The sequence below is a fragment of the Kogia breviceps genome, chromosome 3 (genome assembly GCF_026419965.1).
Source record: "Kogia breviceps isolate mKogBre1 chromosome 3, mKogBre1 haplotype 1, whole genome shotgun sequence".
NCBI lineage: Eukaryota > Metazoa > Chordata > Mammalia > Artiodactyla > Physeteridae > Kogia > Kogia breviceps.
This window is the reverse complement of record NC_081312.1, coordinates 173,666,889-173,684,119: the sequence shown is the minus strand read 5'-3', so window position 1 is coordinate 173,684,119 and position 17,231 is coordinate 173,666,889. Positions and strand designations below refer to the sequence as shown.

The 17,231-nt window shown below is 36.0% G+C and overlaps 1 protein-coding gene across 4 annotated transcripts in view; it reads right to left on the bottom strand.

The window, feature by feature from the left end:
* The window catches only part of PLXDC2 (plexin domain containing 2), a 434,034-nt gene that overhangs the window by 191,883 nt on the left and 224,920 nt on the right, over positions 1–17,231 (bottom strand). For all 4 annotated transcript variants that reach the window (XM_067030372.1, XM_067030371.1, XM_067030373.1 and 1 more), the window contains one exon: positions 10,177–10,246. In XM_067030372.1, the coding sequence (XP_066886473.1) occupies positions 10,177–10,246 (70 nt within the window). The remainder of the gene's footprint in view (positions 1–10,176; positions 10,247–17,231) is intronic.

Sequence of the window (17,231 nt, the reverse complement as noted above, 5' to 3'; positions counted from 1 at the left end):
CTTAATACGGCCGATACATTTAAACCAAGAATCACCCAAATCTTTTTTCTGACCTTCTTACAATGTCACATTCAGCAGTTTGATGTTGATTCAGGTTTATCCTCAGGAACTTTAGATATATTGATAAACCCTTCAATAAACAATTTAAATGAACACTCAATAAAAATGGCAATTTCACAAACAAATTTTACTACCTGAAACTCTAAAACATAAGAAATTTGGAAATAAAAAATAATTATGAAACAAGATTTATATTTTATACTCTTAAATTTTCACTTTTCGAAATAAGTATCTATTATAAAATTATACAAAATGAAAACAAACATATGCACTTCAGGAATTTATTCCCTATCAATTCTTACCAATAAGAATGCCAAATACTAATAGTGTTTGAAAGGATAATACATGAACAAAGTAATAATTTGAAAGGCAGAGATGACTGTCAAATCTATGTCTCCTTATTCCTGATCTCCAGAAAGCCATCAATTCTCCTCTTTAAGGGTAACAGTTTGTTGTATATCTTTCCAGTGATTTCTCTATGCACTTGAAAGCATATGTATGTTTCTTTCAAATTATTTCAGAGTTAGTTTATGCATGTTTAAATATATCTGTCTGTAAACATACACATGCACACATATATGTATGTAACACTGTTCTGCACCTTGCTTTTTTCACTAGATGCTTGGAGCTATTCATTCTGCTTAAGGGTACATGGAATTCCACTCCGTGAGTGCATGATAATTTATTTTATCTGTCCACAACTTGAACATCCTTACTGACAGATATTCAGGTTGTTTTCAATCTTTAGCAATGGATAGTCTTATACATTAGTTCACACCCATGTGAGTGTACCTACTGGGTACATTTTTAGAAGTAGAAATGACGGTTATATATTTTATATTTTAATAGATTATAACTAAGAGACTACATTTTTTCTCCATTCCCTAGAAAAATTACTGCTTGACAAAACTTGCTTTTTAAAAATCTTTATAAATTACAAGTAGAAATAATATCTCATTGTTGTTTTAATTTGCATTTCTCCTATTAGGAGTATGATTACACATTGTTCCATATATTTAGCAGCCACTTATGTTTCTTTTTTTTTTTAAATAAATTTTTTACTATAAATAGATTTAGATTTAGAGAAAAGTTGCAAAGATAGTGCAGAGCCTTTCCATATATCCCACACTTGGTTTCTCTTACTATGAACATTTTACATTAGTATGTCATTAGTATGACCATGTCTTGGTCAAAATTAATGAAATGATATTGATACATAATTATTAGCTGCATTATTAAGTAACCTTATTCAGATTTCCCTAACTTTTACATAATGTCCTTTTTACACTCCAGGATTCCATCCAGGGCTTCACATCATATTTAGTTATCATGTCTCCCGAGGCTCCTCTTGGCTGTGACAGTTTCTCAGACTTTTCTTGTTTGATGACCTTGACAGTTTTAAGGAGTACTGGTTGGGTATTTTGTAGTAAGGTGTGGTTTTCTCAGACTTCTTTCAAGAATTTCTCTTTGCCTTTGTTTTTTTTGCACTTTGAAACTGGTATGTCCAGTTGTGCTTTTTGCCTGGTTGGTGTTCTCTGAGCTTCCTGGTTTGGTGTCTGTCATTAATTTTGGAAATTTCTTGGCCATTATAATTTCAAACATTTCTTCCGCTCTGTTCTTCTTTTCTCTCTGCTGATATTCCAATTATGTGTATGTTACATCTTTTATTACTATCCCATAGTTCTTGGGTGTTCTATTTTTGTTTCCATTCTTTTTTCTCTTTGTGTTTCAATTTTAGAAGTTTCTCAGCCTTTAGTGGGCCTGTGTCTTTGGGCTGTGACCCTCATAAATATTTCTCTAATGGAATCGTTTTTTTCTCTCTGCCACCTACTAGGAACAGTAAACTCTGCTTACAAGAATGTACTGGTGTAAAGTTCTGGGAAAAAGTTGTCTTTTGAAGGCATTTTGGAGGAAACTGATAAGGTATCTAAAGAGATTACCACTTAAAAAGAATAACAGGAGAAAAAATATTATTCAGAACTGAGCTCAATGACTAAACTTCATAAATAGTATGGTAAATCTTTTGCTATGTATGTTTACCACAATCTAAAAAAAATTAAAAGATGTTTCATTTTTATCACTTATACGGTTTTGGTTTATTTTTACTTATTTATTTATTTGCAAAATCTAATGGTTCCAAATCCTTTTACTTTTTCTATTTTCCTGGAGTAATCTAAAAGTACTATTGATTTTCTCTACAAGCTATTAACTAAAAGATGCTTGCTTTTTAAAGGAGCTGTGGAAATTGATAATAAAACAATTAAAAAGGTTTTTTTTCACCCATTTTCTTTGCCTTCAGCAGAAACCTCTCATTTGAACAATAAATCCAGCAGATAAAAGGAAAATCTCTCTGTAGCCTTCAGGCTAGTCAGATCAACAAGGTAATCTAAAGCCACCATAATCCTATTAGAAACAGCCAATAAGGGACTTCCCTGGTGGCGCAGGTGTTAAGAATCAACCTGCCAATGCAGGGTACACGGGTTTGAGCCCGGGTCTGGGAAGATCGCACATGCTGTGAAGCAACGAAGCCCAGGTGCCACAACTACTGAGCCTGCGCTCTGGAGCCCGTGAGCCACAACTACTGAAGCCCGCACGCCTAGAGCCCGTGCTCCACAGCAAGAGAAGCCACCGCAATGAGGAGCCCGTGCATCGCAGCGAAGAGTAGCCCCCGCTCGCCGCAGCTTAGAGAAAGCCCGCATACAGCAATGAAGACCCAACGCGGCCAAAAATTAATTAATTAATTAATTAATAAAAATTTTTAAAAAGAAATAGCCAACAAAATATTTATTTAGACCTATTCTTTTTAATAATATGTCTCAGCTCCAGAGCTGTATCAGTTGAAGTCAGAACACAATTTTGAGTTGCTGCCGTATTATACCTACTAGCTTTCTGTGATGTATTAAAAAAAAAAAAAATAGGGAAAGACCCTGATAATAAAGGTTAGCATTGACATAACAGGTGCACAAAAAGAAATCTGTCTCCTAATTCAAAGGCAAAACAGCACATATAAATTTAACTAAACAAATATTTAATTTTTCCTTTAGGATGGGGTCTTCAATACATTTTCAAGTTGAATTATTAGCAATTAATCGAATCCTTAGTCTATGAAAGGCAACCTAGATGCACCAGGGAACGTCCATCCCCATCCCCATCATTTTACCCATAACTAACTTTATGCTTTGATGACTTGTCCTTAAAGTTCTTGTTCTACAAAGGGTAGAATAAGAAGCATAAAGATATGCATGCCCTGCTGATTATAATAATGCCTGTTACCCAGTTATGACCCATAATATCACAATTAGAGAAACCTTTCAAGATTCTTCTGCCATGTGTTCCAAAATTGCTAAATTTTCTAAGACTTTCAGATACAGTCACAGCATTGGGAGGCCTTTAGAGGAGATTCTGCAGCGTACTTAAGAGATGACAGATATACCCATGCTGAGAAAGAGGATATCCCAACTCAACTAAACACTTACACCTCCCAGTCATGAATGGAGGCGCCAGACTTCAAAAGGCGATAATGAAGAATTAAGTCCCTAAACACCCCCTGAGCTAGGGCTCATGCCATCAAAGGAAACAACAGACAAACCAACAAGCAAGCACAGCTTTACAGAAAATGTATTTTGAAAAGGAATAAAAGAGAGAAAAAATACATATAGAAAAGGATAGTAATAATAATATATGCTGTTTTTATAGCATTTTCTATGAAATAGGTATTAATAACACATATTACTTCATTAACTCTTGACAAAAATCCTTATGAACTAGGAACTTTCATTATGCTATTTTACAGATTGGGAAACTGAGGTGGGAGAGATTAAGTAATTTACTGAAGATCACGATAGCTATGACTGGTGTTACTTATGAAGACCCACATTTTGATTCAGGAGTCTACTTATCTTAATCTAGATACCAGACTGCTTCTGGAAGAAAATGAATTTCATTTGCTGGCTTCTGTAGGAACAGAACTCTTTTGAACTTATTCCTGAAATGTCCAGAGTCCAAAGTCAATCCTGCCTCTCTTAGTATTTTTCTCCCCTTTCCGGGATTGGACAACGTTAGAACAGTTGCTGGACTTTGTTACTTCACTAGAGTCACCTAGACTCCTTTTGTTTTCAATTGGGTGATGTATTTGAGCATCTATGTAATACTGTTATTTATCTGAATTATTGATGCAGTGACTAGGAAAGGAGGAAAGCTAAGTATTCGCGAATGTTTCAAACAAAGCCTGGATCCACAAGAGGCTCAAGGGTGCTTTCCAGAGGAGTGATCGCTAGACTCCTCTGTGGTTGTTATGGTGATGGAAGGGGCTGAACCTGGAGAATCTGCTTTTTACCCAGACTCTCATTTTGACAGATCAACATTCCCCCATTCCTGTCACTAATCATGACTTATCCACCGTGTACCAATGATCCTCTCTTTTTTGTTTTTCTATAATTGTCCTCCTTTCTACTCACATTTCTGCCTCTGCTATTTTTCATATTGACTCAAGTCTATCTCCTGGGTGGCCCCTCTCTGGGTCTCCTGTTTCTCTAATCTCCAGCTACACTTCATCCCCAATCCCAAGGATCCAGTGCTGATGAAATATGACATGTCGATACACAGGAGAAATAAAAGGGCTTGTGGAATACACAAGTCATAAAGCCACAGGGAAATGTAGTAATGCTGGTGAATCTGCTGAATCTACTGTGGGACACTAGACAGTCTGGGGGAGTAAATTATCAAGGAGGACAGGTGAGATGAACTTTCAGGACGTATCCAGAGAATCACTCAGACACAGCAAAGCAGACATCACATAACTTAACTTTCTCTCCAGGAATCTTTGAGGCTTGAGTTTGTTACTTTAAATTAGTGAACCAAATTGGAATGGATTTACTTTTGTCCAGCATCTATCCCTTCAGTACTTCCCTTCATGTATCAGAACTCCAGATACACATAATAATAAAATGATCATAATAATACAAAATAATTCCATTTACCTTTTCACTAGATTCAGAAGGTTAATGGAGGCAATCAAGTGCTGTTATATGAGGTTATATACTTGAAAGACGGTGGGGTTGGTATTTATAAACCAATCATCATGAGTAATAACTCTCTTCTGCTGTTAAAAAGCCTTTTATAACTGTTATTAATCAAGTACCTCTAAGAAGCATGAAATATTATTTGGCACCACAATTAAAATATTGCTATTTGAAAGCAAAAATAAAAATGAAGCTGGAAGATTTGGTAATATACTTCCTCAAAACCCAATCAAAATAATATGCACTATTTTTTTAACCTCTTTTATTGGCGACTTAAAGGGGGGGGGACAAATGATTATTGACAAGATATAGGAAATCAGTCTAAATTTGAATTTAAGATACCATAGCTCAAAGAGTAACTTTTTTTTCCCCTTGAGAGGAGTACTAGTAGACTAGGAGGCATGGGAAGAAAGGAGACACAGTTGTTCCTCAGTCTCCAGGACACACCCCCTACCCCCATACCAAAAGCCCTGGATGCTCAAGTCCCTTATATAACATGGTGTAGTATTTGCACATAACCTACACACATCCTCCCACATACTTTAAATTAACTCTAGGTTGTATAATACTTAATACAATGTAAATGATTTGTAAATAATTGTGAATACAATGTAAACACTATGTATAGTTGCCAGCTCACAGCAAATTCAAGTTTTGCTTCTTGGAAGTTTCCAAAAATGTTTTTTTTTCAAATATTTTAAATCCACAGTTGGTTGAATTCCTGGACATGGTACCCACGGATACGGAGGGCCGACTGTATATATTTACTTTTGTTTGTTTGACCTTTTTTAGTGCCATGTATTAATTTTTCAGAAATTAAACATTGATTACTTAGTGAACATTTTACATTTTATTAGTTATCATGGGGCAAACAAAATAAAATAGAACTAAAATTGACATCTTATACAGTGCTGTATGTAAATTATATCAAACTGGAAAAAGAAAAGATGTGAGTGAAGTAGGCTTCTCAATAAAACTTTTCATATCCTGACAAAAAAATCTAAATCTCCAACTAGAAATTCACGTAGAAAGCAAAGGAGGGCAAATCCTTCACATAACCAGTTTATAACCTTGGTTATAAAACCTTCACATAACCAAGGTTATGTTCATTATTATCCTTTTAATTCACGTCATCTTTGATTTCTAATCTCAGGTGAAACTTGCTTGCAATTCCACACACTATTTTAATTTTGAATCAGCATCTGTCTACATACTTAAAATTTGAGGGCCAGAATTATCTGGATAATGTCAACTTTTCTCTCTCCCATTGTAACAGGCATCATTTACCACCCTCTCCCAACTCCCATTTTCCTCTCATCTTAGTTATATGTAGTGCCCCTGATGGACTCATGAGAAAAATATTATTACTAGTGATGGTTGCAAGAATTAAAAAATCAAATCCTCACACATAAATCTACTTTTTGAAGCTTTTAAAAGATCACTTTAGCAGCCTAAAATTTTAAAAGAATCAATTAAAGTATTCATATGGAAAGGTAATTAAAGGCAGTGTGATATGCAAACAACACAACTTAGTGGTACGTTTAATGGAAGTATCTGTACAAAATGCATGGAGGACTAGTTTTCTAATGCCTGGAATATTTGTATTCTGATGTATTTTTTAAATAGAAAGATGAAAGAATGCTTTCAGATTCTGCTGCCAGTGAACCAAAAAATAAGATGGTATTTCCAATTCATTGTGTACAGTATTTGTATGGATGACTGAAGCTTTTGAAAATTAAAATGCTTACTAATAAGCAAAGATTCATTTTTGTAGTTTATAAATAAATGACCGGATATTTGAATTTTATTTACATTTTAACTAGAAAGTTAATTTTACTCACAATGAAATATATATGTATATATATTATACATACACACACAATGATGGGTCACAGTAAATTATGCATATATCTGTATTTTTAAACTACTCTCTGTTTTGAAATGGTGTTGATCCTAGCAATAACACAAGACATTGTCTAAGTTCATTTTAGTCAAAATCAGTGTCTATGTGGCGAGAGAGAGATTTTAAGGAGGCATGGAAAATGCAGACGCGGTGAGGTAGGAATGAAGGGAATTGTGATTTAAAATATGCGCTTTAACATTTCACTTTCTTTATCTTAAATCCAACGTAGAAACAGGTTCAAGAGGAATTTGCAGACACATCCAAAGAGAACTGACAGTCAATAGAATATCTCTATTCAAAACCTGTTCTTGATTCACCCAATAAGAATGATCTCCTCTTGGAGCAACTTTCTGCTCCTGCAGTACTCAGTCAACCTTGTTATTGCTTAGTCATGTACTTCTTCCTCTTAGATTCTAAGCTCCTGGAGGAACAACAGTTTATTCTTCTCTGTACAAACCAAAGTATCATGTACTGTGTCTTTTACACAGTAGGGGCTCAACCAACACTGATTGAATAAATAAACAATGGAAGTGTAGACAAGCTATTCATTTAGCTGAAAACTTTTACAGGAGATTCTGGTTCCATTTTGGAGAAACCCAGGTGCCTCTCTAAACAGGGTATAGATTTATATATGCAAGTGCCATACTAGCATTTCTTCAGCAAAAAATAAAAAAGGTTTCTTTCTTTTTTTTTTTTTTTTTTGTGGTACGCAGGCCTCTCACTGTTGTGGCCTTTCCCGTTGCGGAACACAGGCACCGGACGCACAGGCTCAGTGGCCATGGCTCACGGGCCCAGCCGCTCCGCGGCATGTGGGATCTTCCCGGACCGGGGCACGAACCCGTGTCCCCTGCGTCGGCAGGCGGATTATCAATCAATGCGCCGCCAGCACTGCGCCGCCAGGGAAGCCCAAAAAAGGTTTCTTTACATTAGTGTTTTCTTCAAAGAAGATAAAGATCATTCAAGACACCAGATTTTTCACTTGCTTTGAGGATCTTTTCAAAGAAAAATGGTACTTTGAAGCAGTAAACATGATATAGCCATCTGTTTGGGTTTTTTCCTACCAACTCAGCTAAGGGAAATCTTACTTCATATTGGCTGAATCACTGACAAGACTTTTAAAGATAAAACGATTTGAGAAACAGAAAATGCAAAGCTGCCCATATTTTCACCACTGTGTGTACAGATTTTGAACAAATGTGGTTAATAATTCACTTTTTAAAATTCAGTGGAACACTGGTAACCTAAGTATCAGAAAACATGCCTAATATTCATATTATAAGATAACCATGCTCATATCATATTTTAAAGATGTGAGCGGATGTGAGGTAATCCACGGCTTATAGGGGCAATCTTTCAATTTACCTTTCTTCTTTCCATTCAGTCTTTCAACACATTAATTAAAGTGTCGATTAAATGCCTGGCACTATACTAGCACAAAAATACACGGTGAGCTCATAAAGACATGGTCCTTGTGTAAATTTTACTTATATATAGTCCTTTTTTTACACAAAATGTAATAGTTTCTGAACTGAAGCTATTGTTTTTCCCTAAAACCAGCTCTTCTGCTTAGAGTTGTAAATTTTGCTAATAGCATCATTTCTCTCCCTTCGTTTGAAGGCTTAGAATCAGCAAGGCCCTCAATATTTGTCACACAAACTACTGCAATATTCTTCCTATTGTGTGTACTAACTTCAGTTTTTTATACTTTAAAGCATTATAAAATATCTTGGTTCAGCTTCTTACATTTCTTACTTATCTAATTAAGGACTACTGACTCAAATTGACTCTTGAGGCAGTTGTAAAATTGTCCCAAACTACTTTTCACATCTTAATATTTTTTGTAAAGCTATACCCAGCTTCATTCAAACTCAATTATTTACTATCTCAAACATATTCCCCCAATTTCCTCTTCTGTATAGTATTTATTCAAGATATTCTTCCCTGTTACCTACTCTTCCTCCCCTACATATTCACCGAAATTATAACTTCCTTCAAGAAATATCTTAAATAATAATTTCTCTATAAAGTCTTAAAGGATTCTCACAGATGTTTACAAATTTCTACAAATAAGATGTTATCAAAATACAAATGTCATCATTTGTATTTTCTAAGGAACTCCCACATTCTGCTTCACTTTGTCTAATAGTCCACTAGGCTACACAATCCTAAGGCAGAGGCAGGTTTATTTACCAGTGTTCAGAGATGGTACTCAGAACTTTTATTTGCTTATTGGTATTTCTGATGACAAATCTTCTTCCGAATCCTACCTATCTTCTAAGTCTTATACTGAAATATGGTCATAGTGACCAACATGGTTCCCATACCAAGCAGAAGACCAATAATAAAACCCAGTGAAGGAAAGGGACTCTGATCTGTGGTGCTTTAGTCTTGGGCCATCCACAGACTTGTCATCATATCTATGGATTTCTTTTAACTTGCTTCTTTACTTACTCTTCCATTTTTATGTTTTTCTCTCATTCTTCTACTTTCTCTATCACTTCACGTTAGGCAAGGCAGCGATATTCTCCGGCATTTTGCTTATTTCTGCTAGTAGCAATCAAGGATTACATTTTTCTCACTCCTGGGATATACTATAAAAAATGAAAATTGCCTTCCTAGGCTATTGCTAATCTCTAAACTAACCTCCAAAGTTTGTGGAGAAAAATAAAATGAAGAGAATTCAAAGTGAATTTCAGTGTTTATTTTTTAAACTCAAATGAGTTGTCAGTCAACTTAGGTGGCATTAAAGGGGGGGAAAAAACCAACCAAATAACTAAAGATAACATAATGTGGTTTTGAATGTGAATGTATATGCTGATATATAAATAAATTTATATCGATCAACTATATAAATTAAAAGAAAATGAATATACTTCCATAGCTTTCTTAAGCATCTTTTCTTTCTAAGCTTTATTTGCTTTCATGCAGTCTTCCATATTATCAAAAATGAAATAAAACTTGGAAAGAAAGCAGAGATGAATCTAAGCTGAAAATTATAACTACATTTTTTTCTGCAGAAAAGATTTCCCAATAGCTATATTCTTTCTTAGGTTTTATTTATATCCATGACTTTGTGATAGAAGAAAATGGTTTTTCCAATAAATGTCCCTTTTGAAATATGGAGTAAATTAAAAATAGTAACTGTAGTGAAACTGTAGATTATTTAGAGTGAATGGGTAGAAAGCCACTTACCCCCAGTTGCCACAGTGATTTCACGTAGGAAATGGCCATAAAATGGAAAATCGAAGGACAGATTCACTCTCTGCAAGGAACAACAACCAGAAAAGAAAATCAATAATGTGCATAATAGTAAATGTAAAATGAAGAGCCTTCCACCTAAAAAAAAATGATGCTTCTACTTTGCACCACTATTATTGTAGTTGACTATTAGAACCTGAATCTTGGATGGAAAGAAAGATTTTTTCCCCTGGTAATTAAATGTGTAAAGTATGTGAAAAGAATAAAGTTGTGCTGTTGTGGTCTGTTGGTCTGTTCTTCAGTTACAAAGGGAATCTAGAAGTTTCAATTCTGAATCAAGCTATTCTCTTTAACATCACCACTGCCTTTCAGTTGTCCACTACAAAGGAGATCAGCCATCACGATAATTTTAGGGTTCTTTTTAGTTTGATTAATCTTCTCCAGAATAGTAGAGCATGTTATCTGTCAAGTTTCACTGAATTTAAAAAAATATATATTTTATTTTACAAAATAATATATTCAATTTATATTCTGTACATCCCAGAACAAAAGGCAATTTTACAGAGCAAGATATTTTGCACCTACAGATCTAGACCTGCAGATATTTTTATTTTTAAGATGCGATAAACTCCCCAGATTCAGTATCCAGATGACCCTTAAACAACAAGGGTTTGAACTGCATTGGCCAGTTCCACTTATGAGGCATTTTTTTCCAATAAATATAGTATCTGTGTTTTCATTTTACAGGTCTTTAAATTATCGAAGTGTTGAGAAAAGTTTGATTAGAGATCACAATATCTGAAATCAAAAGAACTAGGGTTTGAGTCCTGATTCTATCCAGCCCTTGGGTGAGTCATTTGTCAATTTCTTTATTTTTGAGGCAGAGATAGCAGTGTGTGGATTTTCAAATGTGCGGGGACTGGCAGCCCTTACCCCCAGTGCTGTTCAGGGGTCAACCGTTCAAAATGTCCACTTTTAAAAGCACAGAATCAAAGAATAAAAAATGCTGGTTACTAGAAAGCTACTTTTACTTTGTAGAGAGGAAAACTGGAGAGACTTAGGAAGAAAGTTCATAAATTTTGCCCCTCTTTTTTTCTAAAAAGGGATCTGAAGCTTTGGATATATATATATTTATAATATATCTTTATATATATCTTTATATAGATAGATAGATAGTAAGATAAAAAGAAGACACAACAAAGCAAAACAAAGAAAAAGAAACCCTAGATTTTTTGTATGTTTGAAATGATATGAACCAGATATATTATTATTAGGAAAGAAACAAGAAAAACAGGGAGCTATAACAAAGGTGGTCAGCTGAAATAAAAGGATCCATAGGGAAATTAATTGGCTGATTTAGAGCCTAATAGCATGTACAAACCACCTACAGTAAAAGGTTATTATGTTAAAATTCAAAAATTTCTATATCATATCTCTCCCAATATACAAATTAAAAAATTAGAGAATTATAGCTAGATTAAATTTAGCTCTTTCCAATTGTGCAAATGATTGCTTTTTTATATCCATCAGAGATTTCTAATGACTTATTTGGCATGATATTAATCATTCAAAATTTACAGTGACTTTCAATTAGGTTTTTTTTCTTTCCTTTTTAATGAAAGCTGCATCTTCAGAAAGGGCTTATCTTCATTTTTATTTTATGCTGACTAATGGGAACAACAAAACCTATTTTTACTGCACTAACTGAAATGAGTGGTTACTAATAATCCTAACATAAAAGCTTCAGTGGCGGGCTTCCCTGGTGGCGCAGTGGTTGAGAATCCGCCTGCCGATGCAGGAGACACGGGTTCGTGCCCTGGTCCGGGAAGATCCCACATGCCGCGGAGCAACTAAGCCCGTGAGCCATGGCCGCTAGGCCTGCGCGTCCGGAGCCTGTGCTCCGCAACGGGAGAGGCCACAACAGTGAGAGGCCCGCATACCGCAAAAAAAAAAAAAAAAAAAAAAAAAAAGCTTCAGTGGCAAAATCATATATCGCAAAGAAAAGGTCAGACATAATTTTATAAAGGCACTTGCTGTAGTACACTGTTCTCCATCATTCTAATTACTTCCATGCTCATGAACAAATCGGTAAAATTTACAGCCCTTTGGCATTCTCATTTCCAGAATAAGAGTTTGGTTTACACATCTATCACTAACACATCGATGATTGAAATGTTTCCCTGTTTAAATGACCAGATACCTTAGTTATCACCATGGCCTGCTTCACACTAATAATAGCAACGACAACTTAGAAAGGTGTTACCTTCTCAATAGTTGGAAATCTACCCATTTCTCTCCAGGTACTACTGACACCCTTCCCCAAGTATATATAGATCACTTTTATCGCAATAACTTGCTCACAGGTGTCTTGGCTCCATTTTCCCTGGAATTCATTTTCCATACTATCTAGCATATCACTCTCCCACTTCAAATCATTTAATCTAGAACCCCATTGACCCTGGAATCATGCCAAAATAGTGAAAACGAGTTCTAAGACCCACCACTAACTGGTCTCTCCTACCTTAAGATTCTCCCTTCACATTTTCTGCTCAGGCCAGCCTTCTAGAATAACTTTTAGTTCCTTGAAACTGCCATCCTTAACCCTGGGATCTGGTACTTCAACATGATGTCTCTTCTGACTGTAATGGCCTCTCAACCTTGGTTGGTCATGGCTCCCATATTCTTTAAGCCTTGGCTTAGTTTGGTTGGTACTCCAAACCTGACATAAGGACTTGGAGCAGATAATTTGTTTGGAAGGTGATCCTAGGAAGCATTTGCTAAAGGAAGTGGGAAAAGTGAGACAAGGAAAAGAGAAAAACTAGTAACAGTTATTGGATGTGTTACCACTATAGCCAGGTCTCCCCTTGGAGACCTGCTGAGAAAGAGTAGGGAAAATATGCCTCAGAATCATCTCATTGGAGGTTAGGAGGCTGGGCTACTTATCCATCAACTCCTATCTCCTGTTGATCAAAGGTGCTCCTGTGGGCAGCTGAATCCCCCCTTCCCCAGGATTACCCTTGCTTACCTAACTCAGGCAGAAAGAAGAGCCACAACACTTGATCTGGGGAGTTGCTAGTATATTAGAAGCTGCCTCCCACAGCTTCAAGTGAACTCAAGGAGGCAGAAGGGATATGGCGCAAAGCATCAAGAGGGACTGTGAAGTGTCACATCCTCAGAGACCCACCATGACTTCTTAGCCCAAGTTATACTTCCTGCTGTATCTCACCTAGCATTCTCTCTATATACATGCACACATGAAACAATTACATGGGGTTCAGATTTTAACTGCTTCAAAGTGAAACTCAGCATCAGGGTGGTTAAGAATGGCCCAAGTGGGAAAGCAAAATTTAAACCCAGATTTGAAAGACAACAAAGGCAATGCTCTTAATTACTGAGCTGTTGAAAATAAAGTGAATAAGAAGTGTCACACTTAAAGGCAAATTTTTGAAAATTATCATCCCTCCTTAAAACACATACAAACACAGACATACACACTCAAACACACACACACACACACACAAACTACTGAAACATAAACAAAAATCATTAAGCACTAGAATTTCATGAAGGGCTTTAAGCTAATTTACTATATATTCAGTATAATTACCCTCTGGGTAACTGGATCATTATTTTATCTCAGTATGGTATATAAAACAGGCATGGGGGGGGAGCTAAAGGAAAGTTTTATGTGTTCATTCATTCATTCATGCAGTCAGAAATCATTTATTCAACACCTTATATGTACCAGGTACTAAATCAGGGTCTGAGCATCATACAGTAAGTCCCACCCAGTTTCTTCCTTCAAGGAGTTCAGAAGATGGTGCAGGAGAGCAACACGGAAGGATAAACAAATAGGACCAGGCAGGGTCAGATTAAGGATGCAGAGAGAACACCTAACCCAGAGGAGATGGCATTGAAACTCTTTAAAAGGAATCACCAGAAGCTAGCCAGATGAGACCTGAAGGCATGGGAGTGGAAGGGATTGTGAGAATATATGTAGAAAGTAAAACTGGAAGGATCGTGATTAACTGTACATAAAAGCTGGGAGCGGGGAAGAGCAGTCTAGAATGTAGGACAGGTTCCTAGCTGGGTGACTGGTAGACCATAATCCACCAACTGAAATGATGAATACAGGAAGAAGAGCTATTTTGGTTAGGTGTGAGAAGGCTTGCTGTGTCACTAATTAATTACATATCCTTTAACTATATAATTAAAAAAAAAACACCCAAATTGTAAATGCAGCAAAGGACCCTTCTGCAATCAAAAAGGCTAATAGAACCCTGCACATTGTCACAAAAAGCCACTGTAAACAAAAAAAGAAATGTCATCTTGAAATTTAGTTGACTTAATTGATGTACATGACAGAAATGGGGAACATTTTCCTATCTTGGATCTCATCCCATAAGAAATATCTAAAGTAAAAGGAAGAAGCGTTTAGGAAAATTGTCATGTGAAGACGCAATAAATTAATTAACAGGGCAAACTATAAAATGAAAACTCAGAAGTGAAATTTTCACAAGCATGTGTGGCATAAATAAAATCAATTGAATTTGCTAATTCCTTACACTCGGCAGAAAGCTGAGTATTTGAAAGGAGGGGTATCGTAATTTTGAGACAAGCCTTGGAAGTATCACAGGGGGGAGAAGAAATTTATGAAGCGTGCTTTGAAAAGTTTGCAGAAGTATATAGCTAGGTTCTAGGTGGTCTGTTGCAAATTTACGGCAGGTACAGCCATGTGTGACTGTGACTTTTAAAACCACATCATGCTCCCTTCACAGCGTGCCCCGCGGAATCACTTCTGGGAACAGACTGTCAGAGGCAATTAGGGCCATACTCACAGATCTCTAAGTGAGTCCCCACCCCTTAACTGCCTCTTTTACATATTTTTCTTATGCCTATCGCCATCCGGCTTCTGACTAATTATTATGATCTCTGCTAACTCTTTCTTAATAACACAAGAATTATAATCCTATGTAAACACTATTCCAGGTTTACTTGTTTGCCTGTTTCTCAGTGGTATTACAAAGATAAATTAATTAGTCAATGCTTGTAAGACCCTGAAGACAGAAATTACTAGGTTAAGAATCCGGAGTGTGCACATTTATAATGCTAAAGGCCATTTAAAAAGTCATTGATAAAAACTGCCTTTTGTTTTAAGGCAGCTTCTTATTTACAGTAATAAGGTTATACTTTCCTGGTTCCCCCAGCCTTGATTTCATCTTTATAAGGTATAGTCTTGATGAAAGCAGCTTGTGGGAAAAAAAATCAGTGGTAACTACTCTTTTAGGAACTGCTGATCTCGTGAGTTCATGACAGCAAAGGGTCCAGAGAATATGGGCAGTATCCATTTATTTAAGAATAAATTCATGGATTAATCGTTAATTTCTATACATATCTTTTAACATTCTATTTTTTTTTTTTTTTTTTTTTTTTTTTTTTGCGGTACGCGGGCCTCTCACTGTTGTGTGGCTCACGGACCCAGCCACTCCGGGGCATGTGGGATCTTCCCGGACAGGGGCACGAACCCGCGTCCCCTGCATCGGCAGGCGGACTCCCAACCACTGCGCCACCAGGGAAGCCCTAACATTCTATTTTTTTTTTTTTTTTTTTTTGCTGTACGCGGGCCTCTCACTGTTGGGGCCTCTCCCGTTGCGGAGCACAGGCTCCGGACGCGCAGGCTCAGCGGCCATGGCTTACGGGCCCGGTCGCTCCGCGGCATGTGGGATCTTCCCGTACCGGTGCACGAACCCGTGTCCCCTGCATCGGCAGGCGGATTCTCAACCACTGCGCCACCAGGGAAGCCCAACATTCTATTTTTAATCATTCAAATCATTTCATGTCTGCAGGGCACATGTTTGTATCTTGAAACTGCCAAATAGGTGGGATGATGATGGTGATGATCGACAAAGTGAGATTTGTGTTATTTTTTCCAAAGACAATTTCAAAAGTTAGACGAAGTCAGTTTGTTTATTTATGTCAAATATTAACTTTGAGAGGAAATGCAAATTTTAAGAAAAGATACTTTTTGTTTTGTTTACATAGATATTTCTAGTGATACTGGCTTTCATCGAAATACCTGAATAAATTATCTTATTTCCAGTAATATTTATATCCCTAATAAATAAAAATGATTGAATAATCCTTATTAGATAACTTTTTATATATAACTATGAATAAATTTAATTTCTTAATTGGGATGTGACATATTCTTCCATAATGCACAAAACGTTCTTGAACCTGAATAAGGTCCACATAAAATTCATTCACCTATAAATGCTTAGAACAGATTATTGCAGTCCTTTGTTAACCATAGACACAAATTTTAAAATCTTCTTTTAGTGGAAATAGATGGAACTTTATTTTTAAATTTTCAAAGATTCTTTTCTTTGAATGATCTAGCATGGTTTTCGAGTCAGACAGACTTGAAATTACATCCCAGCTTTGGTACTTTGTAGCTGTGTGATTTCATAAATCATTTAACCTCTTTAAGGCACGGTTTGCTCACCTGTAGTCAACACATTTCTTTAAAGGGTTATTTTAAGGATCAAACGACCAAATGACACCTGGACCTTCATAAGCACTGAGTCAATATTATATTATGTACCTGAAGGTGTCTAGCATAGCAATAGTTCCTTAAAACTCATTTCCTAAACAAAAATAGCTCCCTGTTTGACTCCTAATAAGTAGATGGAAATGATTTTATATATGTTGATTCTAATATCAATGGAGGCATATTGCTTTTCTAATAGAATCATATGACAATTAGACATTATGTTCCTCAGCAACGTTATGATGTTTTCAGTTTTGTTATATTGAAATAATCATAACTATTGTATTTACTGGTGTTAGGAGAATAAAATTAGCATTTAATATATCAGACTTCATGCTAAGTATTTTGCCTGCCTTTAGCAAGTACGAATGCTAAAATTAGGTGAAAGTATGATAAGAAACAGGAGGTTGGTATGCACAAAGTACCTTCCCCAAAGATACTAGATAATTACAAAAGGAAAAACAGTAAGTTTACAGTGAAGAAACAAAATCTGGCAGAC